Source organism: Cyprinus carpio, chromosome B21, assembly GCF_018340385.1.
Source record: "Cyprinus carpio isolate SPL01 chromosome B21, ASM1834038v1, whole genome shotgun sequence".
Classification (NCBI taxonomy): Eukaryota; Metazoa; Chordata; class Actinopteri; order Cypriniformes; family Cyprinidae; genus Cyprinus; species Cyprinus carpio.
Window position 1 is genome coordinate 7,992,688 of NC_056617.1, and position 21,730 is coordinate 8,014,417.

Here is a 21,730-nt window from a genome sequence, read left to right on the forward strand (position 1 = left end):
TATTTATGTAAACAGATAAGCCCAAAACGCCACACCACCTCGTTAAACAAATGCAATATTCTGTTTTAATGGTCTGTACCTCCAAACCAGGCAGTCCCGGTGGTCCTTGAATGCCTTGAAGTCCGTCTGGACCCTAAAGGGAAGAAATGGCTTCATTTTGAACATGTAGTGGATTTAAAGGCAATTTAAAGAAGCAATCGTGAGTTTCCATCTTAGTGGAGTTCATTACAACTCACTTCCACCCCTGGTTCTCCTTTATCCCCTGAATCTCCTTTCTCTCCTTCAGGCCCTGGGAGACCTTTAGGGCCCAAAAGACCTTGGGGACCTACTGAGCCAACACCTCTCTGTAGGCCGAGGTATGAAATATTAAATGAGATAAAAATTAATATGTTGTTTCCTGGTTTCCCCAAAGATCCCATAAGAATAAACTTTCAAGAACAGATTATCTGGGGGAGGAATATAAATGCAAAGAAATTATCTTTACCTGTGTCCCGGCTTTTCCTGCATCACCTCGCACGCCTTTGGGACCTGCAATTCCCTGAAGCAGTGAATATACATTTCATCACTTGAAAGTTTATAGTTCAGTCGGATGTGTCAAAAACAAGTAAGTAAAATAATGCACAAGTTACTTAATGGAAGGGAGGGAGGGAGTGAGAGAGAAAGAGAGAGAGAAAGAGAGAGAGCACGCTTGTGTGCTTCTGTTGTGTGATCTTTGATGTACACTCACTTAGCACACGCATTTGGATTAAAACTAAAACGTAAAAAAAAGACAATTTATAGGGACATTCACTATAAACATCATTTGTTTTCAACCTTAGGCATACATGACATTCTGGAAAGTGAATCTAGCAGCCTGTGTGTAATCTGCTAGGCAGTACGTTACTACTGTCCCTCTCGTTCTGCAACAGTACAAATACATGCACGCCTTGCACGTGTTTTGCTTGCTTAAGTGTTTCTGCATTATATGAGTGGCTTTGGAATATAAATCACAGCACGTTTCAGATAAAAAAAAAAAAAAAGACGCGACTTCTATTTGTGAAAAATATCACAGGAGATTTATAACAAGTGGTTCCTCGCATTATTACAGCAAAGCGCGTCATTACAGTACTAAGTCGCTACATTGGAGCAGCTCTAATGGTATTAAATTACAGATGATGAACCATAGAGCAAAAAAATGAACAAAGAAAGCAACAAAAACCTGTAAAATATATTTTAATGGGCATAATTAAGTGTGAAAATAACCGAAGAATATACAGTCAAACCAAATCAAATTATTCAGAGACCAGATATAATTTTTACTAGTGCAGAACACTATAATTCATTTATGTAAGGATAGCAAAATAAAGTAAACTGTGACAAATTATACCCAAAAAATTATTCAAACAGTGGACTACCAGTAAAAATGATACAAATTTGGGACCAAAAGTTATTCAGACCCAGTCTGGGGAAAACTTGAAGTTCAGGTTGCATAAAGCTGGATGACAGCATGCCCAGGAAACTATAGGCAGTCATTAAGGCTAAGGGTTGCCCGACTATGTATTGATAGTTGTGTAAAAACTGTCATACTAACAGCTGTCTGAATAATTTTTGGTTGATTGTAATCCATTACATACCTTTTGTATCAAAGTTATCTAACATTATCAAGCTAAATTTGTTCTGACACTGTTTAACTATGAGTTTTTGTCATATTTTATTACCATCTTCTAAACTATAGAGAATAAACTGTGATAATGTGAAATGTTGAAGGTGTCTGAATAAATTTTGGTTTGACTGTATCTATTTAACAAATTAAGTTAACCAGCTTACATTATACATACTCTTTTGGTTTCTGTACCCAGTATTTTAAAATTAAAATTACAATTTTGGTATCGGTACTCGGTATTGACAAGTACCAAAAATAAAAGTATCAGTATCAGACGACTACTCGGTGGATCCCTAGTAAAAACGTTACATGTTATGCACATATACAGTAATATGTTTTCAAGTTGATCAGAACCTCAGGTCCAGCATCTCCTGGCTCACCAAGTAAACCATTCGGCCCAACCTCTCCCTAAAAGAGAAGCCTAATTTTAGACCATAAAATAAATAAAATAATCCAAAGATGCTCTAAGTGAAGAATCAAACATGCTACCTTGCTTCCTGGAGGTCCATCGGGCCCCGCAAATCCTGGATGGCCTAGTAAACCCTGAAAGAAAACAGGAACTGTTTATTAGTAACGTCAACTATGTGGCCATATCACACATGAATATAGGGGTCACTCATTCTCAGGTCAACACTCACCTCTACACCTTTTAGGCCAGGAGGTCCAACACCACCCATGAGGCCTGACTCACCCTAACATAACAACAGCCAACGTTCACACACAATTACATCAAATTGACACAAACAAGCATTGACAAGATACCATATATTTTAGTTTAAATTTGGAAAAATACCTACACTACCCTACACTACTTTTTTCTCTTATGCTCTTAAGTTTCTTGCTCACCAATGCTTCATTTATTTGATCAAATATACAGCAAAACAGTAATTTTCTGAAATATTGCTACAATTTGAAATGACTTCAATGAATGTTTTCTATTTTAATACATTTTAAAATGCAATTAATTCCTGCAAAGGCAATGTTGATTGATCACATGATTGTTCAGAAAATTAACATCAGTATTGAAAACAGTTGTGCTGCTTTATATTTTTGTAGAAACCATAGTACATTTTATCAGGATTCATTGACAAATAACATTTATATAAAATAAAAACTTTTGCAACATGTCTTTACTGTGACTTCTGATAAACTTAACGCATCCTTACTGAATAAAAGTAAGTAAAAATGTATTTCAAACCTTTGTATGGTAGTATATCAAATGGTAAAAAAACATGTCAGGCTAAATAAAATGTTACGTAAATATAATGTGAAATGCTGATTTGCACTTACCTGGAGTCCGATCTGGCCCTTGTCTGCCTTGAGCCCCCTCATTCCCTGCTCCCCTACGTCTCCCCAAGGCCCCTCTAAACCAGTAAATCCTCGTGGGCCAATATCACCCTAAGGAAAACAATGAAATATAGTACAACAGCATTTTCCCTTGTGAAATGACACTAGCCATAAAATATAAATTACCTTCTGTCCTTTAGGGCCAGGATCACCAGCAACACCAACTGGACCAGCATCACCCTTCAACAGGAGAAAACTCCAATATTACTCTTACAGGGACAGTGAGACTGATTGTATTTGAGACAGATGACTTTAGGGTTAAATTGCACAGTTGTGCCAACATTAAGAAATTGATCTCTACACCTCACTGCCTACTGGGCCTGGTGGACCCATTGGACCTTTAGCACCTGGAGGGCCAATGTCTCCTTTTGGTCCTTGAAGACCAGGCTTTCCAAAGGGACCGCTGTCCCCCTGCCAGTACATTGAATTAATAATAATAATTAAAAAAAAAAAAAACATTAAAAGGCACAAAATCCTTTATAAATGTTACTGTGCCAAGGCACTATAATTGTATAATTATTTCTCCATACCTTATCACCTTTTCTTCCAGAAGGCCCCTCCAAACCTGCCGGACCAGAGGTACCCTGCAGAGGTCAGAGAGCTTTCATCACATCTCTGTTGCCACCAGTTTCTTAACCCTCTGGGGTCTAAAGGTTTTTGCGAGCCTGGAGAAGTTTTGACATCACCTGACTTTTGTGCTTTTTTCAGTTGCTTATAAACATATACATGGCTAAAGTCTAATAACACTGTAATCAGTACAAACTGGGCTACAATAATATGTAAATAGCATGTATGTACATGATTGTGTTTTTGAGAAAACAACGTTTATGTGTGGTTAGTGAAAAACTAAAATTTTGAAGTCACTGAAATAAGGTCATAAAAGACCTAGAGAACATTTGTTCACAAGAATGTCAAACCTGGAGCTTGTAGCCTAGAATTTTTGCTTCAAAATGATGTGAATCATCTTGTTTACTCGCTCACAGAAAACAATAGATTGATTTCAATTTTCTAAGACACTTTTTGTTTCGAAAGGGCATATGCGAGTAGGCTGACCATCAATATTAGTGTGATTCACACCTGAGAAGACAAAGGCCCGCATAACGAGCTGCATAATGAGCCTTTCAGACAGGTGCGTGACTGAGAGGGAAGAGTTACAAGAATGTGAGGACAAAATAAACGTATATATTTTTAGGTTTGTAGTTTATTTAGAATATATTTAATTATCCCACAAAATAACTTGAGATTCACTTGCGAGTGCAGTTAAACAGTTTATTAGGAACAATCAAAGCTGACTTTCAAAGCTGAATTTTTAGCATCTTTACTCCAGTCACATGATCCTTCAGAAATCATTCTAATATTCTGATTTGCTACTCAAAAAAACATTTGTTATTATTATTATATATATTTTCTTTTGATTAATTGAAAGAACAGCATCGTTTGTAACATGATTATTGTATTTATCATCACTTGTGTGCTAAATAAAAGTTTTAATTTCTATATATACACTGACTCCCAGCTTTTGAATGTTATAGTGTATATTGTTACACTTGGAGTATGACTGGAGTAATGATGCTTTAGCTTTGATCACAGAAATAAATTAAATTTTCAAATATATTCAAATAGAAAGCAGTTATTTAAAATCGTAAAAATATTTCACAATATTACTGCTTTAGCAAATGCAACTTTCTGTATTTTGGATCAAATAAATGCAGGCTTGGTGAGGAATTATATTTTGGAATTATATTTTGGAAAAAAGTCTAACTAGTTAAATGTGTACAAGTTTCTAAATGAACATCACGCAGAACCAAGGCGGCAGACAACGCACCCTGTTTGTTTTCTTTATTTTATAAATGCACAAAGTTTTGTTGTTATTATGTGTGTATACAAATAAAAGTAGACCCTTTACAGATTCGATTGATGTATTGCTCTTATCTGTACGATCAAAACTAAAAGTGTAATTTAAGTTATTTTTGGGGTTATGGAGAAGATGCCACAAAACGTGTATCCGCGTTGATCGACTCCAGAGGGTTAAAGCTATAACAATGTTGTATATCACAGTGATTTTATCCTCTTTCATTAAAATACTACATAACCATAAAATGTAATGCATGTAATGCTCTGTAATGCATGGGCTGTAACAAAGACATCTCAGCAAAGACCAAATAGTTATGCAGCTACATGGCAATCTAACCTGTGGCCCTTCCAGTCCGAGAGGTCCATCATCACCTGGATGGCCCATCATTCCCTGTGCAATTATAGACATTTTTAGTAATTTCATAAGGAAGCACAATTTGTGATTCTCTAAATCTCATAAATCACTTCAATCACCTTTTCTCCTTTCTCCCCATCTATACCTGGCAGTCCATTTGCCCCCTGTGGACCCTGAAGAAAGATTTGCAGCAATTTTAACTTGATGTTCTTTATGTCACAAAGCTTTTCATCAAGCATGGTAGGGAGAATTATCACTTACTGGAATACCTGGGGGACCATTTGGCCCAGGGTCCCCTGGGGGTCCTTTACTTCCATGGGGTCCTTGTTTTCCAATGACCCCACTGACCCCCTGAAGTCCTGGAGGACCCTATATTAGACAATCAGTCAGAACAAATAAGTGTTTAAAAATGATCAGCCAAACAGAGATATAATGTAAATGAAAGGGCTGACTGTGTGCTCACACATGGCCCATCTGTTCCCCGATGCCCGGGATCCCCTTGACGGCCCTGCAGAGATGTAACCCATGGTTTCAATTAAAGGAAAACAAATTAAGTACTTTATATTTCAGCACTGCTTTATGGTAAATCAAACTCCACTGAACTAGTAAGGTCAGGATCTTATATTTTCTTGGAGAAGTGGTACTGTATATACCTGGGGTCCTGGTGGTCCCTTTTCTCCTACTGGACCAGGGGGACCCTAAATTAAGTTTGGGAATATTAGTCATCACAACATGCAAATGACAGTGTTACAGCAGTGGAAACCAAACTACATTTATCCACTGAATTGAAAAAATTATCAAAATTTAAAATAAGAAATGATCTCAGTGTTTTTACTTGATTCCTCAGACACTTACTGGTGGTCCAGGCTTCCCAGTTGGTCCCGGAGGCCCTCTTAGACCTGGCTCTCCCTATAAGAAAACAAATGTCCTCTTTTACCTAAAGTTACTATTATAAAGGCTAAAATATTGTGGCTCTGCTCTAATCCCAAGTGAGCTGTCTAGATTTTTAGTCATCATCCTAATAGGAAGGTTGTTCCAACCTTGTAATGGATAAGGGAATCCATAAATGCACAGTAATTTATGGGGTTCAATTTTGGTTAGGATGTCGCCTTAAAAGACTGCAGTGCAGCTCACAAAGGATTAGAATGGAGCCTTTATCTGTAGATGAGCTTTGACATTATAACTATACAAATGTACAACAGCATAATTTAACAAAGATATATTCCTGTTAATGTGGGAAAGTTAAAGTGTTATTTGTCTTTACTCTGTCTCCACTGTGGCCCGGTCTTCCTCTCATACCCACGTTTCCTGGAAAACCCAAGAGAATACAAGAGAGTGGGCTGGCTATGTCAAAACATCAACCTTAAACATTATTCTCCTCATTCCGCTCCCTCTCTCTCTATAAGAGCCCTGTAGAGAGGTCACTTACATACATGCCAACAGGGCCCTGCGGTCCCACTACTCCTGTCTTTCCAGGGAAACCCTAAGAGAAATAACCACAAATGCCAAAACATCCTGAAAATCTGCAGCATGATTTACAATTTATACGAGAACTAAAAATATAAAAAAGCATAAACATACCCTCTCTCCTGGTGGCCCAAGACTGCCCATAGGCCCCTCCCGGCCACGTGGACCCTGTCAATCAAAAAAAAAAATCATCAGTAGAGAGTTAACAATTTACAAACAGATTAGGGCTGCCCCCTAATAGTCGACTTATCATTAGTCGACCAAAATTCATTGACCTCTCAAATATGTAAGTATTAGCAACTTTACATGGCCGCTCAATCTAATGTTATCCTAGAGAAATGTGCGCTGTTCTAGTGTCTGTGTGGAAGTGGAGCAGTAGCGCTCACTGCAGGACAGATGGAGGCGCCAGTGTGCTAACTTGTTCTTAAAATAATCCCTCATATTTGGTCATACAGATAAGAGTAATACATCTTTCAAATCTGTGAAGACTCTACGTTTATTTGTGTGCACTCACAAAACCGTACTTTTGTAAAATAGTGAAAGCAAACATGGGCTGTGGTTTCTGCTGTCTGAGCTTAAAATTATATATATTTGAGTTGTGTGCGGTAATGAAAAACAGCATTTTTTGCATATGATTTAGAGTTTATTTTAATAAATATCAAAAATTTAAATGGGGTGCATCATAGTTGACACCTAGATGAACAGTTTACAGTTTGTTTTATAACTGTAAGTTATGCTGAAAGTCTGCTCAAATGCTATTGATCTTTAAATTATGGCATATTTTGCATTTGAGCCCATTCGGTACTGAAAAAAATTAGCATTTTTAACATATAATTTAGCGTTTATTTTAATAAATATCAAAAATGTAAAAGGTGTGCATTTATAGATGACACCTAGATGCAAACCTTACTGTTGTTTTTATGACTGTAAGTTATTCTCCTCAAATGCTACTGAAGTTAGAAAATTGTATACCAATATCTCATGTATAACTTTAGAGACGGCCCCTAAATTTTCCAAAAATTGAACGTCCAACGTCAAGCCAACTTTATGACACCCATCCCAAGCCAGTAGTGATCAACATCCCACCCCTCCTGTGACCCATGGTTTGTCTGTATGTGTATTCAGAGCCAGTGAGCAATGGACTTTCAAAATAATAATAATAATAATAAAAACTGTGTAAATGCGCGATAAAATAATTGTCAGCATTAATCAATTAATGCATTAACGCGATAATAATGCATTAACTTGCCCATCCCTTGCACCACTCACCAGTCTCGAGTCCCACGGAGGTGCTCCGGAAGAATAAAAGGAGGAGTGATGACAGTGTTGGACGAGAGAGGACCAGGCCTGGATTTTATTTCGTGTTTTGGTTCTGTTTGTGCGGGACAGTCATCCGCGAGGGGCTGTCATGCTATTTTGTGTTTATTTTATTATTAAAGTTTTATTTGAATGTTCGCCGGTTACCGCCTCCTTCTTCCTGACCTACAAACTTTGTTACACAATAATATTAAGAAATATTAATAATATTATTAGCCATAAATTATTTAAAACGACTTTTCTATTTGAATACATTTTAAATGGTAATTTATTCATGCAATGACAAAGCTGAATTTTCTTCCGTCATTACTCCATTACTTCAGTCTTTTGCTGCTTAATATTTTGTGGAAACTGACCTTTTCTTCAGGATTCTTTGATGAATAGAAAGTTCAAAAGAACATCACTTAATTGAAATTGATTTTTTTTGTATAAATCTAAAAGCCATTACTGTAAGTTTTAATCAGTTTAATGTGTCCTTACTGAATAAAAGGATTAATTTCTTTAAAAGAAAACACTTTTGAAAAGTACAAAAAGTACTTTCGATATATAGTAATAAAATAAAAGCAATAATGGAACACAAAACCATGTCATAAAACTGAATCTTGATACCACTTGATACCCCTTTTTTGTCCTTTGTATGACTGCATACCATAGCATGGGGTCAAGAGTTTAGTTAATCGGCTCAGACACAACAGTAGTTGCTTTATAGTACTCAAGTTTGTATGACAGACTACAAAGCATAGTTACAAGACAAGTTACACAAACAATGACTGATTCAAAGACCTAAATAAGCTTTGATCTCAATTTGCATGGGCTCCGTTGTTGTGTGAGAAGTAGTATATGTGTGAGTGTAATCAGCTGCATTATGCACATAGAAATGCAAAGCAAAAAAATAATAAAAAAATAGAGAATACTGACATATAACTTCAACACCCTCAACTTAAGAACAATAATTTTTCAGCTGGATATTGAAAAGTATGCCAAGAATAAATGATGAAAATTTAACAGCTTATGTCCTGATTTGGATGCACAGTGTAGCAAATTCAATAGGATAAAAAAAAATGTAATATGGATTCAATTTATTTTTGTTTTCTAAATGTAGGTACTGTAGGTAATAAAATTGGCAAGTCTGATAAGTAATTTTGGCCCGGGGGTCAACGGGTCAGGAGGCTGTCTGCCTTGTAGGCAGGAAAAATGTTTCAAATATACTGATATTTTGTCATTATTCTTGTGCTTACGAATAAGATATTGTGCTTAAGGCACTTAAAGCCGACTAATACACTTTGAAATGATTCAAAAGATGTGTGTTAAACACATAAATAGAGAAGACTCACCATAGATCCTGGGGGTCCATCCTGACCATGTTCTCCAGGAATACCTTGCAATCCCTGAGGGTTCAGAGAAACCAACCAAGACCTTAAAAGCCTGTGTGTTCATGTGTTTTCTCCTGCCACCACTGACCATTACTCTTCTCGCCTACTGCATTTTACTAGAGTCATTTATGGCTGGTAGGGGGCAAATAAAATTTTGACAAGCTGTGCAAAAACACTAGTGCCCACTAAATTCCTGGAAAGGCTGTCTTTGTTTGTATAACATCTTTATGATTCATAAAAGGTATAGCCCATCCTCTATAAAATGTTCATGACAACAATCTGCGTTATACAGCTCCTTTCACTGCCAAAAATGGCTCATTAATGGTAACTAAAGTCTGAGGTGCTCAATATGAAAGCTTAGCGGTGATAGCTAAATAAACGGTTTCAGCCTAGTAGCTAAAGACTACATTAATGACTTTATAAAAACAATATAGACGTTTAAACAATTGGCTATTCTGTTAAGAGTGCTGAACCCACCATTAGTCCTTTACTTCCTGCATTACCCACAAGGCCTTGCAGTCCCTGGAGCACAAGAAAGAACAATGAGAATCAATCTGAACTTTCTACAGTCTCAACACGTAACATCAAGTGTTGGTTAAAATAATCGTTGACGTACCTGTTTATCTCTACTAGAGTCTTTACCAAGCTGTTTATAGCAATTGTAATAATATCCCACATACTTTTTATATAATAATAATAATAATAATAATAATAATAATAATATACAAAATAGTTTTTATACATTATTTATACCATTGAAATATTATTTGTATTTATAATAGTACTCTATTGTACTACTAATATTCTACTTAAAGCATATATAATGTAATTTCAAACAAACATTATTTAAAATTATTTTGAATATAATCTGAACCCACATGTGTCTTCATGTGTCAGAACAAATAAATCTAGAATTAGAAGCCATAATATAATATTTCTGAAAGTTTTTGCACACTATCTTATTGTTATATATTTATATTTTATTTATGTAGAAATGCATCAATTATATATATTTTTTTACAGTTCATGGTATTAGAATATAGAATGGGAACCTGTGTACCAGGCTTTCCTTCAGCTCCAACAGGTCCAGGTGGGCCAGGAAAACCCTGCAATAAACACCATCAACACTGACATTATCAACATTCGACACAAAGACTGACACTAGTTTCAGTTTTTGTGTATAAACACTTACAGGAAGTCCAGGCATGCCAGTGTGACCCCTCTGCCCTGTTCGACCCTGAAAACAAGACATGTATTGAGACTTTATTCAAATCAATATCACACAGCTCATCTACATGAAAAGATCTATTTATAATACCTTAAACCTTAGAACCATATTATATGACAATACACCATAAAGTGTATTACCTTTACGCCTCTAGGACCAAGCTTTCCAGGGAGGCCTTCAAGACCTTTGCTCCCTTCAGTAAAATCAAGATGGACATTTCACAATCGAGAATATTCACTCAATTTGAGACACTGAAAATCTTAATCAGTGAAATACAGAGCAACTCTGACCTTTGGCCCCTCCTTTCCAACTTTGCCATTTGGACCAGCTTCTCCATCCTCTCCCTGTTTGAGGATATTGAGGTGTTTTATTATATATGTTTCAGAATTTTAATATATTAGTGAAGCAATATTAATGTAACTCATACCTGGATCCCCTGTGGTCCTGGCAGACCTCTGACACCTGGGAAACCAGGAAAGCCTGTTGGTCCCTGCTCACCTTGAATGCCCTGTATCCCTGGGGCTCCTCTAGCACCCTGGGAGGAAAATACAATTTTCAACAAGTGACATCTGTGATCATGTGGACAGCCACTTATTGTATAAAATGTAGACACTATATATACTCTAAACCAATTCATAGTTATATGTTTACTTTGTTTCCTTTAGGTCCAGTTTCTCCCTGGTCTCCATCAGGTCCTCTGTTTCCTTAAAAAAACAGTAAAGCCATAAGAGCCAAAATAAAAACTCAGTAGTCAAGACAGGTAAAAAATAACGAGCATTAGCTTACTTTGATACCAGTAAAACCTTTTGGACCTCGTATTCCTAATACACCCTAAAGAAAAATGAAGAAAAACAAACTAATTCACCAGTACATTTAAAATACACAGTTATCCAAAGAAAAAAAAAAGAAGAAAAAAAAAAGACTGTGGTGTGAACTACAGTTGAGCTTTCTCATTAGGAAAAAAAAAACTCTTCAGACTGAATTTGGCTTTTACCATTGATCCTTCAAATCCTGGCTCCCCTCTGAGGCCCACTGGCCCTGCAGGGCCCTGTAAATGAGCAAAAGTCAGTTATTATTTTTTTCTATTACCAAATTGTATTCAGCAAGGATGCATTAAATTAAAATGCATTAAAACTGTTATTAAAAACATTTGTTTTTTCCCCTTAAAAATGTTTTAACAAACATTACACTTCAAAGAATACTGAAATAAAAATGTAAAATGGTTTTCACAAAAATATTAAAGGGGTCATATGATGGGATTTCAATTTTTCCTTTCTCTTTGGAGTGTTACAAGTTAATGGTCTGGTTTGTTGCAAAGAATAAAGTCTCAAATCCAAAGAGATATTCTTTATAAAAGTTAAGAGTCAACCACCCCCCACTAAAACAGCTCGTTCTAACATGCCCCCACATGTCTACGTCACTATGTGGGAAGATTTGCATAACGCCGCCCAAATGTTCATGCAAAGAAAGAAGATGTAACTTTTATTCTCAATGTAGTATTGTTGTTGCCGCGCCACTGCATTTCGTTGTGAAAGCGAAACTACTTTGTTTGGCCTTCCAAAAGAGGACACGACTAGAAATCAGTGGTTAAGTTGTATTTACAACATTGTTCCAGAACAGTTCGACCCAAATATTCAGATGTGTGCAACGCATTTTATGGAGGACTGTTTCCTGATCTGCTGGCTGTTCTGACTCACAGCCTGTAAGTACGTTTTTTTTTTAATTTAAAGAATTTGCCACTGATGATTCAAATGCAAGTTTTGAGCAATGTAGAGTAGGCTTGTTGTTTGTCATTTCTCCAATCACAAATGCAGACATGGTTTTATGTTTGCTCGGTGCGGTGCGGTGCGGTGCAGTGCGATGCAACGCAACGCAACACGTAAAAAGACAGTATAAGTCATTATAATCAGTAATTATGTCCCAACTGGATGCAACAAATCCTTTGTTTGTAATGGGTTTTATTGGTTTTGTCTCATGACTCTCATCGTGCCAGGAGATGGCATAACAGTATGGTTAGGGGCTTAACATTTCCGTCACATGCTTAAGGTATTCGGCCAATCACAATGCACTTGGTTGCTGGCCAATCAGAGCACACCTCGCTTTTCAGAATGATGAGCTTTGTAAAAATCGACACGTTTCAGAAAGGTGGGGCATAAAAGAGAAAATATAATGTACAGTTGAAGACTGAAAACAGTTGTGCTGCTAAAAATTCATCTCTGACATCAAAAATGAATTAAATAAAAAATAGAAACAGTAATAATATTTCATAATATTACTGTTTATACTGTATTTTGATCAAATTTATGAAGCTTTTGTTGAGCACCTAAGAGACTTCTTTCAAAAACATTAGAAAATCTTACTGACAGCAAACCTCTGGACATTAGAGTAAGTGTTCATATTAAATATCATTTGATAAAGCATTAAACAGCATGAAGTCTTAATCTTTAATGAGTAAGAAGATCAAAGCAATTAAAAAAAAACTTACAGTAATTCATTCTGTGAGAAAAAAATACTTACAGGTTCTCCTTTGAGACCGGGTAAACCTTCCCGGCCTGACAGCCCCTAGTAGAAAAGCATGTGAATATAATAATATAGATCAAGATCAAGAGGTTAATTGTTTGAGTCTGTCATGGTCTGGTTAGTATGCATATATCAGTATGCAGATATCTGTGTGAAATAACATAACGTCCAGTTATCCAATCCCTGACTATCTCTTTAAACAATCAATTAAATTCATTATATCAGAAGAAACATTCACCTGCGGACCCCTTGGTCCTGGAGACCCGATCTGTCCTTCTAATCCATGGGGACCCTAATAATGACATACAGGTTATGTAGAGGTCATTTATTAGTAACTTTACGCTGTCACTAATAATAAATAACAAACCTGTGGCCCCGGAAGACCAACAGCTCCTGGAGGCCCAGGCTCCCCCTAGAAAATAAAACAGAAATTGTTAGTATGTAACAGACAAACTATGTGGAAATGTATGAGGAAAAAGCCAAACACTTACACGAGACCCATTAGGCCCCTGGGCACCAACCACACCTGTCCAACCAGGAGCTCCCTGAAAATATTTAAGTAAGATGAGATCTAATTTGATGCACGAATCATACACTACCATTCAAAAATTTGGGGTACGATTTTCTTTTCAATCCTTAAGAAATATGTATCATGTTTTCAATAAAAATATTAACCAGCACAATTGATTTCAACTGTGATAATAAGTAATGTTTTAGATGAGCATATTAGAAAGAATCATATCGAATTATGATGTTCTGTATTACTTACTGGTGGACCTGGAAGGCCTGGTGGTCCCTCCATCCCATCATCCCCCTGTAAACAATAATATTAACAAAAAAACTACAACTTGATATCAAAATGAATGTGCAACTATGTAGATCTGTGCATTATATAAACAAATGTTGAGTATTTATTGCACTATAGTTATTTTTTATTCACTTACATCTGGCCCTGGATGACCTTCAGAGCCCTCCAACCCTCTAATGCCTTGTGGACCCTAAAGAAGAATTAAAATACAATCAGGCAAGATGCTGAAAAGGAATATCAGGGTAATATGTACATTTAATAAGTATTTTTTTATTCTGTTCATTCACAGTTACTATGAATGTTGCTGCAATCATAGTTAGATAACTTACAGGAGGGCCGACAGGACCAGGAGAGCCAGGTGCTCCTTTTGAACCCTGAAAATATGAACCACAGGTTACATATTTCATAAACACAATTATCAGCACTATGCAACCGTAGATTATAGAAATGGATAATAAGATATAAAAAAATTAAGTGGATATTTAATGCAGTAGTTCTTTGCCTGACCACTAGATGGCAATATATCCTATCATCTCAAAGAATGCACTGAAATACATGAGATGCTTGGATTTATTGATTGTTGGTTTAATCATGGCTTACTTTCTCACCGACTTTTCCCATATCTCCACATGGACCCTCTAGTCCAGCAATGCCCTGCAACAAAAACACTGTAAGTCCTTAGACAAAAAAAAGAGATGGTTCATGGATGGCACATCAATGGGATTTGAATCTACAATATTTTAGTTACTAGCTTCACAACTCATAACTCTTACCTCCTCTCCTTTCTCTCCAGGTGAGCCTGATTCTCCTTTATAGCCTAAAGGACCCTGCATTTCAGAATGAACTGTTAACACACCAAAAGAATCAGAAAACATGACATAATAAAAAACTTCCAGAGCAGGATGCTGAGATGAATTGCTCCTTTCAAAATGTAAATGTGAGTGTAAGCTTTACATGAATATCACTTGACCTTTAGTCCTGGAGTCCCTGGAGGCCCCTGAGGCCCATCCAGCCCGTTTTCTCCATCCTTTCCAAAGAGCCCTGCTCTGCCTATCACACCTTTTGGGCCACGGTCACCCTGAAAGAACAGCACATAAAAAAAAGGCTAATAATCATACATTAAGAAACAACACATTTCTATGTTCATCATAATAGCATGCACTAATAACTGTAGCTATAATATTAACATCTAATAATATTAAAGCATTGTTTGCTTGGGTCTGCAGGTACAAAATGTAGTAGTACAGTATAAGAAAGGCACCACTCTGGTTTTACAGAAATTGCTCTGCTATAAATTAGTTTAAATGCTGGTTTTCCAACCTACATCTAAACAAAGGTAAATTGCTTTAAAAGTAATTTGGCCTTCCATTATAAGTATATTTTGTTTGTACACACTGAGGTACAAATTATTTTCAGTGGTTATTAAGAGCATATTAAATATGCTTTAATGAGGGCTTAAGGTGGATTAATATAAAATGTCATTAGTTGTTGTTGTTAACGTCAAATACAACAACAGCTCTAGATAGTGTTGTTGCCAGCCTAACATATATACACAGTTAACAATTTATACACAGTTAACAATGTTATATATATAAACAGGCAGGACATATATGTCAAAATATCTAATCTGTGCATTAGGCGTTGCACAGTAAATGCAGCCAAAGAAACCTGGTGTTGGGCTTGGGGTTTTTATTAATATAAGATTTTATTTGGCAAGCTCTTAATATTTAGGAACACCACCTGGAAGCATTCATCATATCATGTGCAGTGAAAAGCAGTGTATGCAAGTGAAATGTGGCCAGACATGCACTGAACTGAGAGGACCACACACATAAACACATGCCTGTGACTGGTCACTATGTAATAATTCATCAAAAGTCATGCTGAATTACACTCATAAGTGTCAAAAACGGACACCCAGCTCCTCATTTAGTGTCATTCAAAGTCCAAAATCCATCTATCCATCTATCTGCGCTTTCACAGAGTGGTACATTAAATGCTAACAGAAGCTCATTTCAGCAGTGATTGATGCGAGGCTTTTGAGAAGCACAAATGTGACGTCTCGGTCACATAAAATCTGACAAACCGCAATGAGGAACGCAGATACTAAGGCCTTTGTTTACATCTGTGGTTAAATCTCACAATGATGGGTGGGGTTGTGTGTCTAATAACTGCCTCCCTTTCCCACACATTAAAAAGAAAACAAATTAATTGCCACTAATTTGAGGTGACATGATGTCCTGCTCTGACCAAAAAGCAAATATTTTGTCTATTTACCAATTACATTATTTACAGCTGTCTTGACAGACTGTCATATTTTCTTATTATGGATATGAAAACATTATAATTACAGACAACAACATTTTTGGTGCACAATTAGCAGGTTAATGATATTATTACAGCAGCAATAGTGATGTCTTAGCAAGTATCACTAATAAAAATGATGCTTGCCTTATTAAGCATCACTAAAAACGACAACATTGTACTATAGGATATTACCATGTCTCCCAAATGTCCTGGACGTCCTTGTTCACCTGGCTCCCCAGGTGGCCCCTAGTAGAGAAGAGAGAGATCATGATTTAGCAGAGCAGGTGTTGTCATCTGAGCTCAGGAAGTACTGCGCTACATAACACAGGTGTTGCTGAGACTCATCTAAGTCTTACTAAACCAGCTGGTACCTCACCTGCAGCCCAGGTTTCCCCATCTCTCCTTCCGGACCAGGCGGACCTTGCGCTCTCTACAAGCTCACAGGAATCAGAACAGAGTCAGGGATATTACATGTTCCAAAACGTAACAAATTTTACAAATATGTGCTGTATACTTACAGGCCAACCTGCACGGAGAAGCTGGAAGAATGAAGTTTGCTGGAGGAGAGAGTGAGAGAAAAATATCATTATTTAACTGAGCATCACATGACTAGGCATATTTAATCACATTATTTGCATCACAGCTGATATTAAAGCATTATCTGTTACTCTGTTTAGTTAAATCTACGAAACTGCTCTATTTGTCACGAGGATAGGTCAACTTGTTGTCCAACAATCAGATAAAACACTTTTGAAAAGTTGCGACTTTCACAGCTACAGTCATGTGCATGCAGACAGATTTTTTTTGTTCGTTTCTTGAATGTCTTCTACTGTATGCCATAAATGCTGTGTTTTTGAACATTGTGTCTAACTACAAACAGTCCAAATTTTATGTTCCACTATGTTGAATCATGTTTAGCGGTTTCACATAATGCATCCCCTAAAAATGTGTCTGATTGTAGAGCTACATGATATTGGAAAAATGCCATATTTTGTTTTTCTGCAATATTGTGATATGAAAAATATAAGACATTGCTCAAGATTATTTAAAAATAATTCATATTTGGAAAAGAAATATTATATTCGTAAAGAATAAATCATTTTAGAATGGGAGTGCATATGCATAGAACATGAAATAATTTGTTGTAAAATACCTTAGTTTGAAGACTTTTTGAGTGCAAAATATTCCTTTAGTGTTGAATAATTTGGAGAAACATGAAATACTGTAGTTGATTGTTCATACTTGGGTATACTGTTTACAAGAACCAACTCAAACCTCTTTAACTAACGGTTGAATTAAAAAAAAATCTCTCTTTCCACTCAAGTTTTTATAGGCCACATTCCCATTGCTTTTGACCCATTCAATATGACTATAAAAATATTTTTATTGTGATTCTTATTGAATAAAAACAAACAAAACAAGAAACATATTGAAATAATACTACTATACTGCAAAATAAGAAATCAAATATTAAATAAAAACAATAAAAATACTTTTATTTTTAGTAGACTGAATACAGATCTTAATATCTACATTTTCATAATTTAAACCACCAAAATAAAATTTTTACAGCTCGCCAGAATATTTATTTATACTTACTTATTTATTTAATTACACCCTTCAGGATTTGACTTGCATTATGTCATATCATGACTTTATAATGATTTTGTTTTAATATATTTTGCAGCCCTATATATTGTGCAGGAGAATTCAAAACCAGCCTAATTATACTTAGCTTCCTTATGCCGATTCATTGGTTAGTCATTCAGACTACCCACCAATTAGTCTACATTCAAAATTTTTATTATTCCTGGTCTATTCTTGAAGCTTTTCTCTTCGTTACTCTGAGGAGTCATTTAAATGAAGGCAAAAGTCATAACCATGCTATTCTGGTGTTTCTAAATCTTTAACGATCCATTCTCATCCAACCAGACTCTAGACTTAAAAGCCGCCCTGTAAACTACAAAGGCGTTCACAAAGGCAGCATGCTGCACATAGGACACATAACCCAAAATGAGTTATGAGGTCACAGGCTGCTTTTAATTAGACCATGCTCGACAGAGGTTTCGGGTATTAGAGCAGATGCGTTCGGAGATACTGAGCTAGAAACAGACATGAAGGGTGATACTGATTGATTGTGTTGAGGTGACCTTGTTAAGGGTTTGAGCAAAGGTGATATCACCCCTTCAGTTACAGGAACAACTTATGACCTCATGCAGCACTAAGAGTAGAAAAGTCGTTGCCCCCAGCTGGATTGCTGGATGTACAGTGCGGGATGGTTCAAAGGCTGTAGGAAACAAATACCCCATTACAGCAACAGGAGAGAATTCCTTCCCCTCTCTCTTTTTCTCTGAGGGCATCTTTATTCAGTCGCGGCTGTGGTGCTAATCTGAGCCATTACACAAGATACAGCTGTGCACTGACAGCCACTTTAAAGGGATGAGGGATAAAGTTTAATTTTGTAGACAGGGAGACCACAGACAGAGACGGAAAACTTGGAGAAACCGGAAAAAAGAGAGAAAACTCACCTGAAATGCAGCCCATTCCTCAGGTGTGTTTCTCCACAGGTAGAATGTGGGGAGCCCAGGTGGCCCAGGAGGTCCTGGGACTCCACGGTGACCTGGACGTCCCTTAAGCCCAATGACACCCTAAAAACATCACAATGATAAGGAAGTCTGCATCCCCCCCAAAAAAAAAAAAAAATACACTGACATATGCTTATAATCTTAAACAAATCTCAAACCTGATGAAAGCAGAACTGTTAGAATGAAAAACAAAATTCCATCACACATCTGCATTGTATAAACAGGCATGTTGTAAAACACTGTACATAACAGTTTAGACACCACCAGATAACTGACAAATATTATAGAAATTATCAGGACTTTCAACACTCGGATTATAAATACTTGATTATATTTCCAGATGTAAATACCAGTGCTTACAGCACACCACCATTCAAAAGTTTAGTCACAGTTCAGTATGTAAATAAATGCAAGAAAGAAGACCAATGCCAGCTCAGTTTGCAAATATTACAATGATATCACCACTGTTGGTTCGATTGATGAAAACTTTGATGACTGATGATTTTTAAACTTTAGCATGAAGTCATTAAGAAGAAACAAAAGTAGAAAAGGAAGCTGGAGAATACTGAAATGCACAGTATAGGAAGTCAGAGACTGACAGCGTGTCTTTGGAAGCTTCCTTGTTGGCATATGGACTTCTGTTTGGAGGTTAAACATATGAGAGCAGTCATCTAAAGTGACAAAGTTCATGGAAGGACACAAAGGGTCAGCCGGTCATGACCACAGGCACGTGAACTTTCCACGAACTTCAGTGGTGAAGCACTTTGACCTCAGCTTGCGTTCTTTTACCGTGACACTCTGATAGAGTGCTCTTGTCCATTTCTCATTAATAAACACTCTGATTATCATACCTTATCACCTTTGGGTCCTGGATAGCCATCACTCCCAGGACATCCCTAGAAGGAGCACAGTAAAAACCTTAAACATACAAAGCTATAGAGCGCGACCAAAATAAAACACATGCAATGAGCTTGTTTAACAGAGTTGTAGAAAGCTGTAAATATGCAATAACAAATTAGGCAAACAAACTATTTTCCTTGTTGTCTTAATTTGATCAAACAAAGCAACCATTCAGAGTTCAGAGGTCAGAATAGCTCTGTAAAACCATTAACTTTAGTGGCACTCTTACCACGGTAATACGAGCACACTGTTAAACCTAACCTTTTAACCATCACCAAACTATTGTAAAAGCTGACTTACTGCATGATGACACCTGGTTTACTAGTTTTTTGCAACAAAACCATTCACACAGAGTAAATAATTCATCACTAAATGGCACTGAACAGTTTGTGAAAGGCTTGTCATCTGAGCCATAAAAACAATTGATCTAGCCTCAAAAAAATTAAATACTGGACCATTGTTACTGGAACACAATTTATATATTAATGTAGTATCCATAAAACAAGCTTTTTTTAAAAAAAATATTTTCAGTTTTCATGTTAATTTAAGTTTTAGTATTTTTATTGTTATAATTCTTTTTTCTGTTTAGCTTTTTGTTATTTTAGAACCTAATCTCAATCTTCTTTGAGCTTATTTAAGCTTAATTAGTTACCATTTCTACCTTTTTGTTTTTCATCTTACATTTATACTGTTTTTTTCTATGTTTTTCGTCTTACATTTTTATTGTATTTCAGCTTTATTTCAGTTGACAGAAACTTTTTTTTATTATTTCTGTTTTAGGTGAAAATAACAACACTGCATCACAGTACAATATTTTAGACTTAAGTGGTGTATATAAACACACTTACACACATTTTTATAAACACAAAATCTAAGTTTAAAAAAAAAACAGACTTTAACTCCCTGGAATGATAAAATTAGGGCCTTATTCAATATATGACTAAATGCTTGACCCCCACCAAGAAAGAAATGCAGGGTATGGTAGTAACAGAGATCTTGGTAATAAAGGGGGTGTATTAATTACTACATCCCTACTGCAGTTTGCTCTCAGGCAGAGCAATATCTCCTTAATGTGTTCAGCCAGCTGGTATAAATCAACCCTTCATGATCTAATGGAGGCCTTTTACAGTGCCTGGACAACTGGAACTCAGCCAGAAGCATCAAGATGGCATCCCATCTGGGTATACTTCTGTTAGACCTGATCACTTAAAGCCAAGTGAATGTTGCATGTCGACTGGGTGATGCAGATGGGTTGTTCCTTCCACAGCCAATTACAGAGAGCCATATGAATCATGCTAAGGCGGGAAGTGAGACATGTTGACATCTGCAGAATGTTGTGCAGCTTAGAATAGCTGAAATATACACAACACCAAAGGCCTGATAATTCTTGCTTTAATTTTTTCCTCTTGTGCTTTCTGCATCAGACTGCTTTTGCAGACTGTGGCAGAAGTTTTTATTCTATTTATTGTGTAAGAATCTGCACGACTTGTTTGACTTAAATTATGTGTGATGTATCTACTACAACAATTGATTTTAGCCATTGTGTCCATTTTTTTCTTGACGCAGACTGGTTTCAAGTAATAATTCTGTCTTAACAGGATGTGACATGAAACCAAAACTTTCTGCAATATATATACTGTTACTTTGTATAATTTATACTACTATAGTATTTATTAACATTTTAATTTTGTTATTTTCTAATGCCCATTTTCCCCCATTTTTCTATTTTGCTTTAATTATTATAATTTTATTATTTCAAGTTTGGTGTTTGCAATTTTAGCTTTCAGCTTAAACATATTTTATTTCAGTTAGTTGCCAGATTCAAAAGTTAGTTGAATTTTCATTAGTTTTTTTTTTTAAAGTTCATCTAATTTTTCAGTTTTATTGCAATTACCAAAAATTAAGTTTTATTAGATTTTGTCTTAGTTAATAATTAACAATAACAACACTGATATATTCTTATATACTATACAGCCCAAAGACATGCAGTTTAGGTTAATTGAACATTCTAAATAGTCCCCAGACAT

General features: G+C 36.1%; 1 protein-coding gene across 1 annotated transcript in view; it reads right to left on the reverse strand.

The window, feature by feature from the left end:
- Positions 1 to 21,730, reverse strand: part of si:ch211-196i2.1 (collagen alpha-1(I) chain) — a 68,835-nt gene that overhangs the window by 6,098 nt on the left and 41,007 nt on the right. The window contains 44 exon segments of the mRNA XM_042747890.1: positions 80 to 133; positions 237 to 344; positions 485 to 538; positions 1,997 to 2,050; positions 2,132 to 2,185; positions 2,281 to 2,334; positions 2,933 to 3,040; positions 3,116 to 3,169; positions 3,293 to 3,400; positions 3,520 to 3,573; positions 5,181 to 5,234; positions 5,318 to 5,371; positions 5,460 to 5,567; positions 5,662 to 5,706; positions 5,852 to 5,896; positions 6,054 to 6,107; positions 6,463 to 6,516; positions 6,628 to 6,681; positions 6,780 to 6,833; positions 9,317 to 9,370; positions 9,833 to 9,877; positions 10,408 to 10,461; positions 10,548 to 10,592; positions 10,724 to 10,777; positions 10,874 to 10,927; positions 11,011 to 11,118; positions 11,235 to 11,288; positions 11,370 to 11,414; positions 11,578 to 11,631; positions 13,101 to 13,145; positions 13,342 to 13,395; positions 13,471 to 13,515; positions 13,595 to 13,648; positions 13,873 to 13,917; positions 14,048 to 14,101; positions 14,241 to 14,285; positions 14,512 to 14,565; positions 14,685 to 14,738; positions 14,882 to 14,989; positions 16,411 to 16,464; positions 16,595 to 16,648; positions 16,737 to 16,775; positions 18,747 to 18,866; positions 19,655 to 19,699. Of these exon segments, the coding sequence (XP_042603824.1) occupies positions 80 to 133; positions 237 to 344; positions 485 to 538; positions 1,997 to 2,050; positions 2,132 to 2,185; positions 2,281 to 2,334; positions 2,933 to 3,040; positions 3,116 to 3,169; positions 3,293 to 3,400; positions 3,520 to 3,573; positions 5,181 to 5,234; positions 5,318 to 5,371; positions 5,460 to 5,567; positions 5,662 to 5,706; positions 5,852 to 5,896; positions 6,054 to 6,107; positions 6,463 to 6,516; positions 6,628 to 6,681; positions 6,780 to 6,833; positions 9,317 to 9,370; positions 9,833 to 9,877; positions 10,408 to 10,461; positions 10,548 to 10,592; positions 10,724 to 10,777; positions 10,874 to 10,927; positions 11,011 to 11,118; positions 11,235 to 11,288; positions 11,370 to 11,414; positions 11,578 to 11,631; positions 13,101 to 13,145; positions 13,342 to 13,395; positions 13,471 to 13,515; positions 13,595 to 13,648; positions 13,873 to 13,917; positions 14,048 to 14,101; positions 14,241 to 14,285; positions 14,512 to 14,565; positions 14,685 to 14,738; positions 14,882 to 14,989; positions 16,411 to 16,464; positions 16,595 to 16,648; positions 16,737 to 16,775; positions 18,747 to 18,866; positions 19,655 to 19,699 (2,661 nt within the window).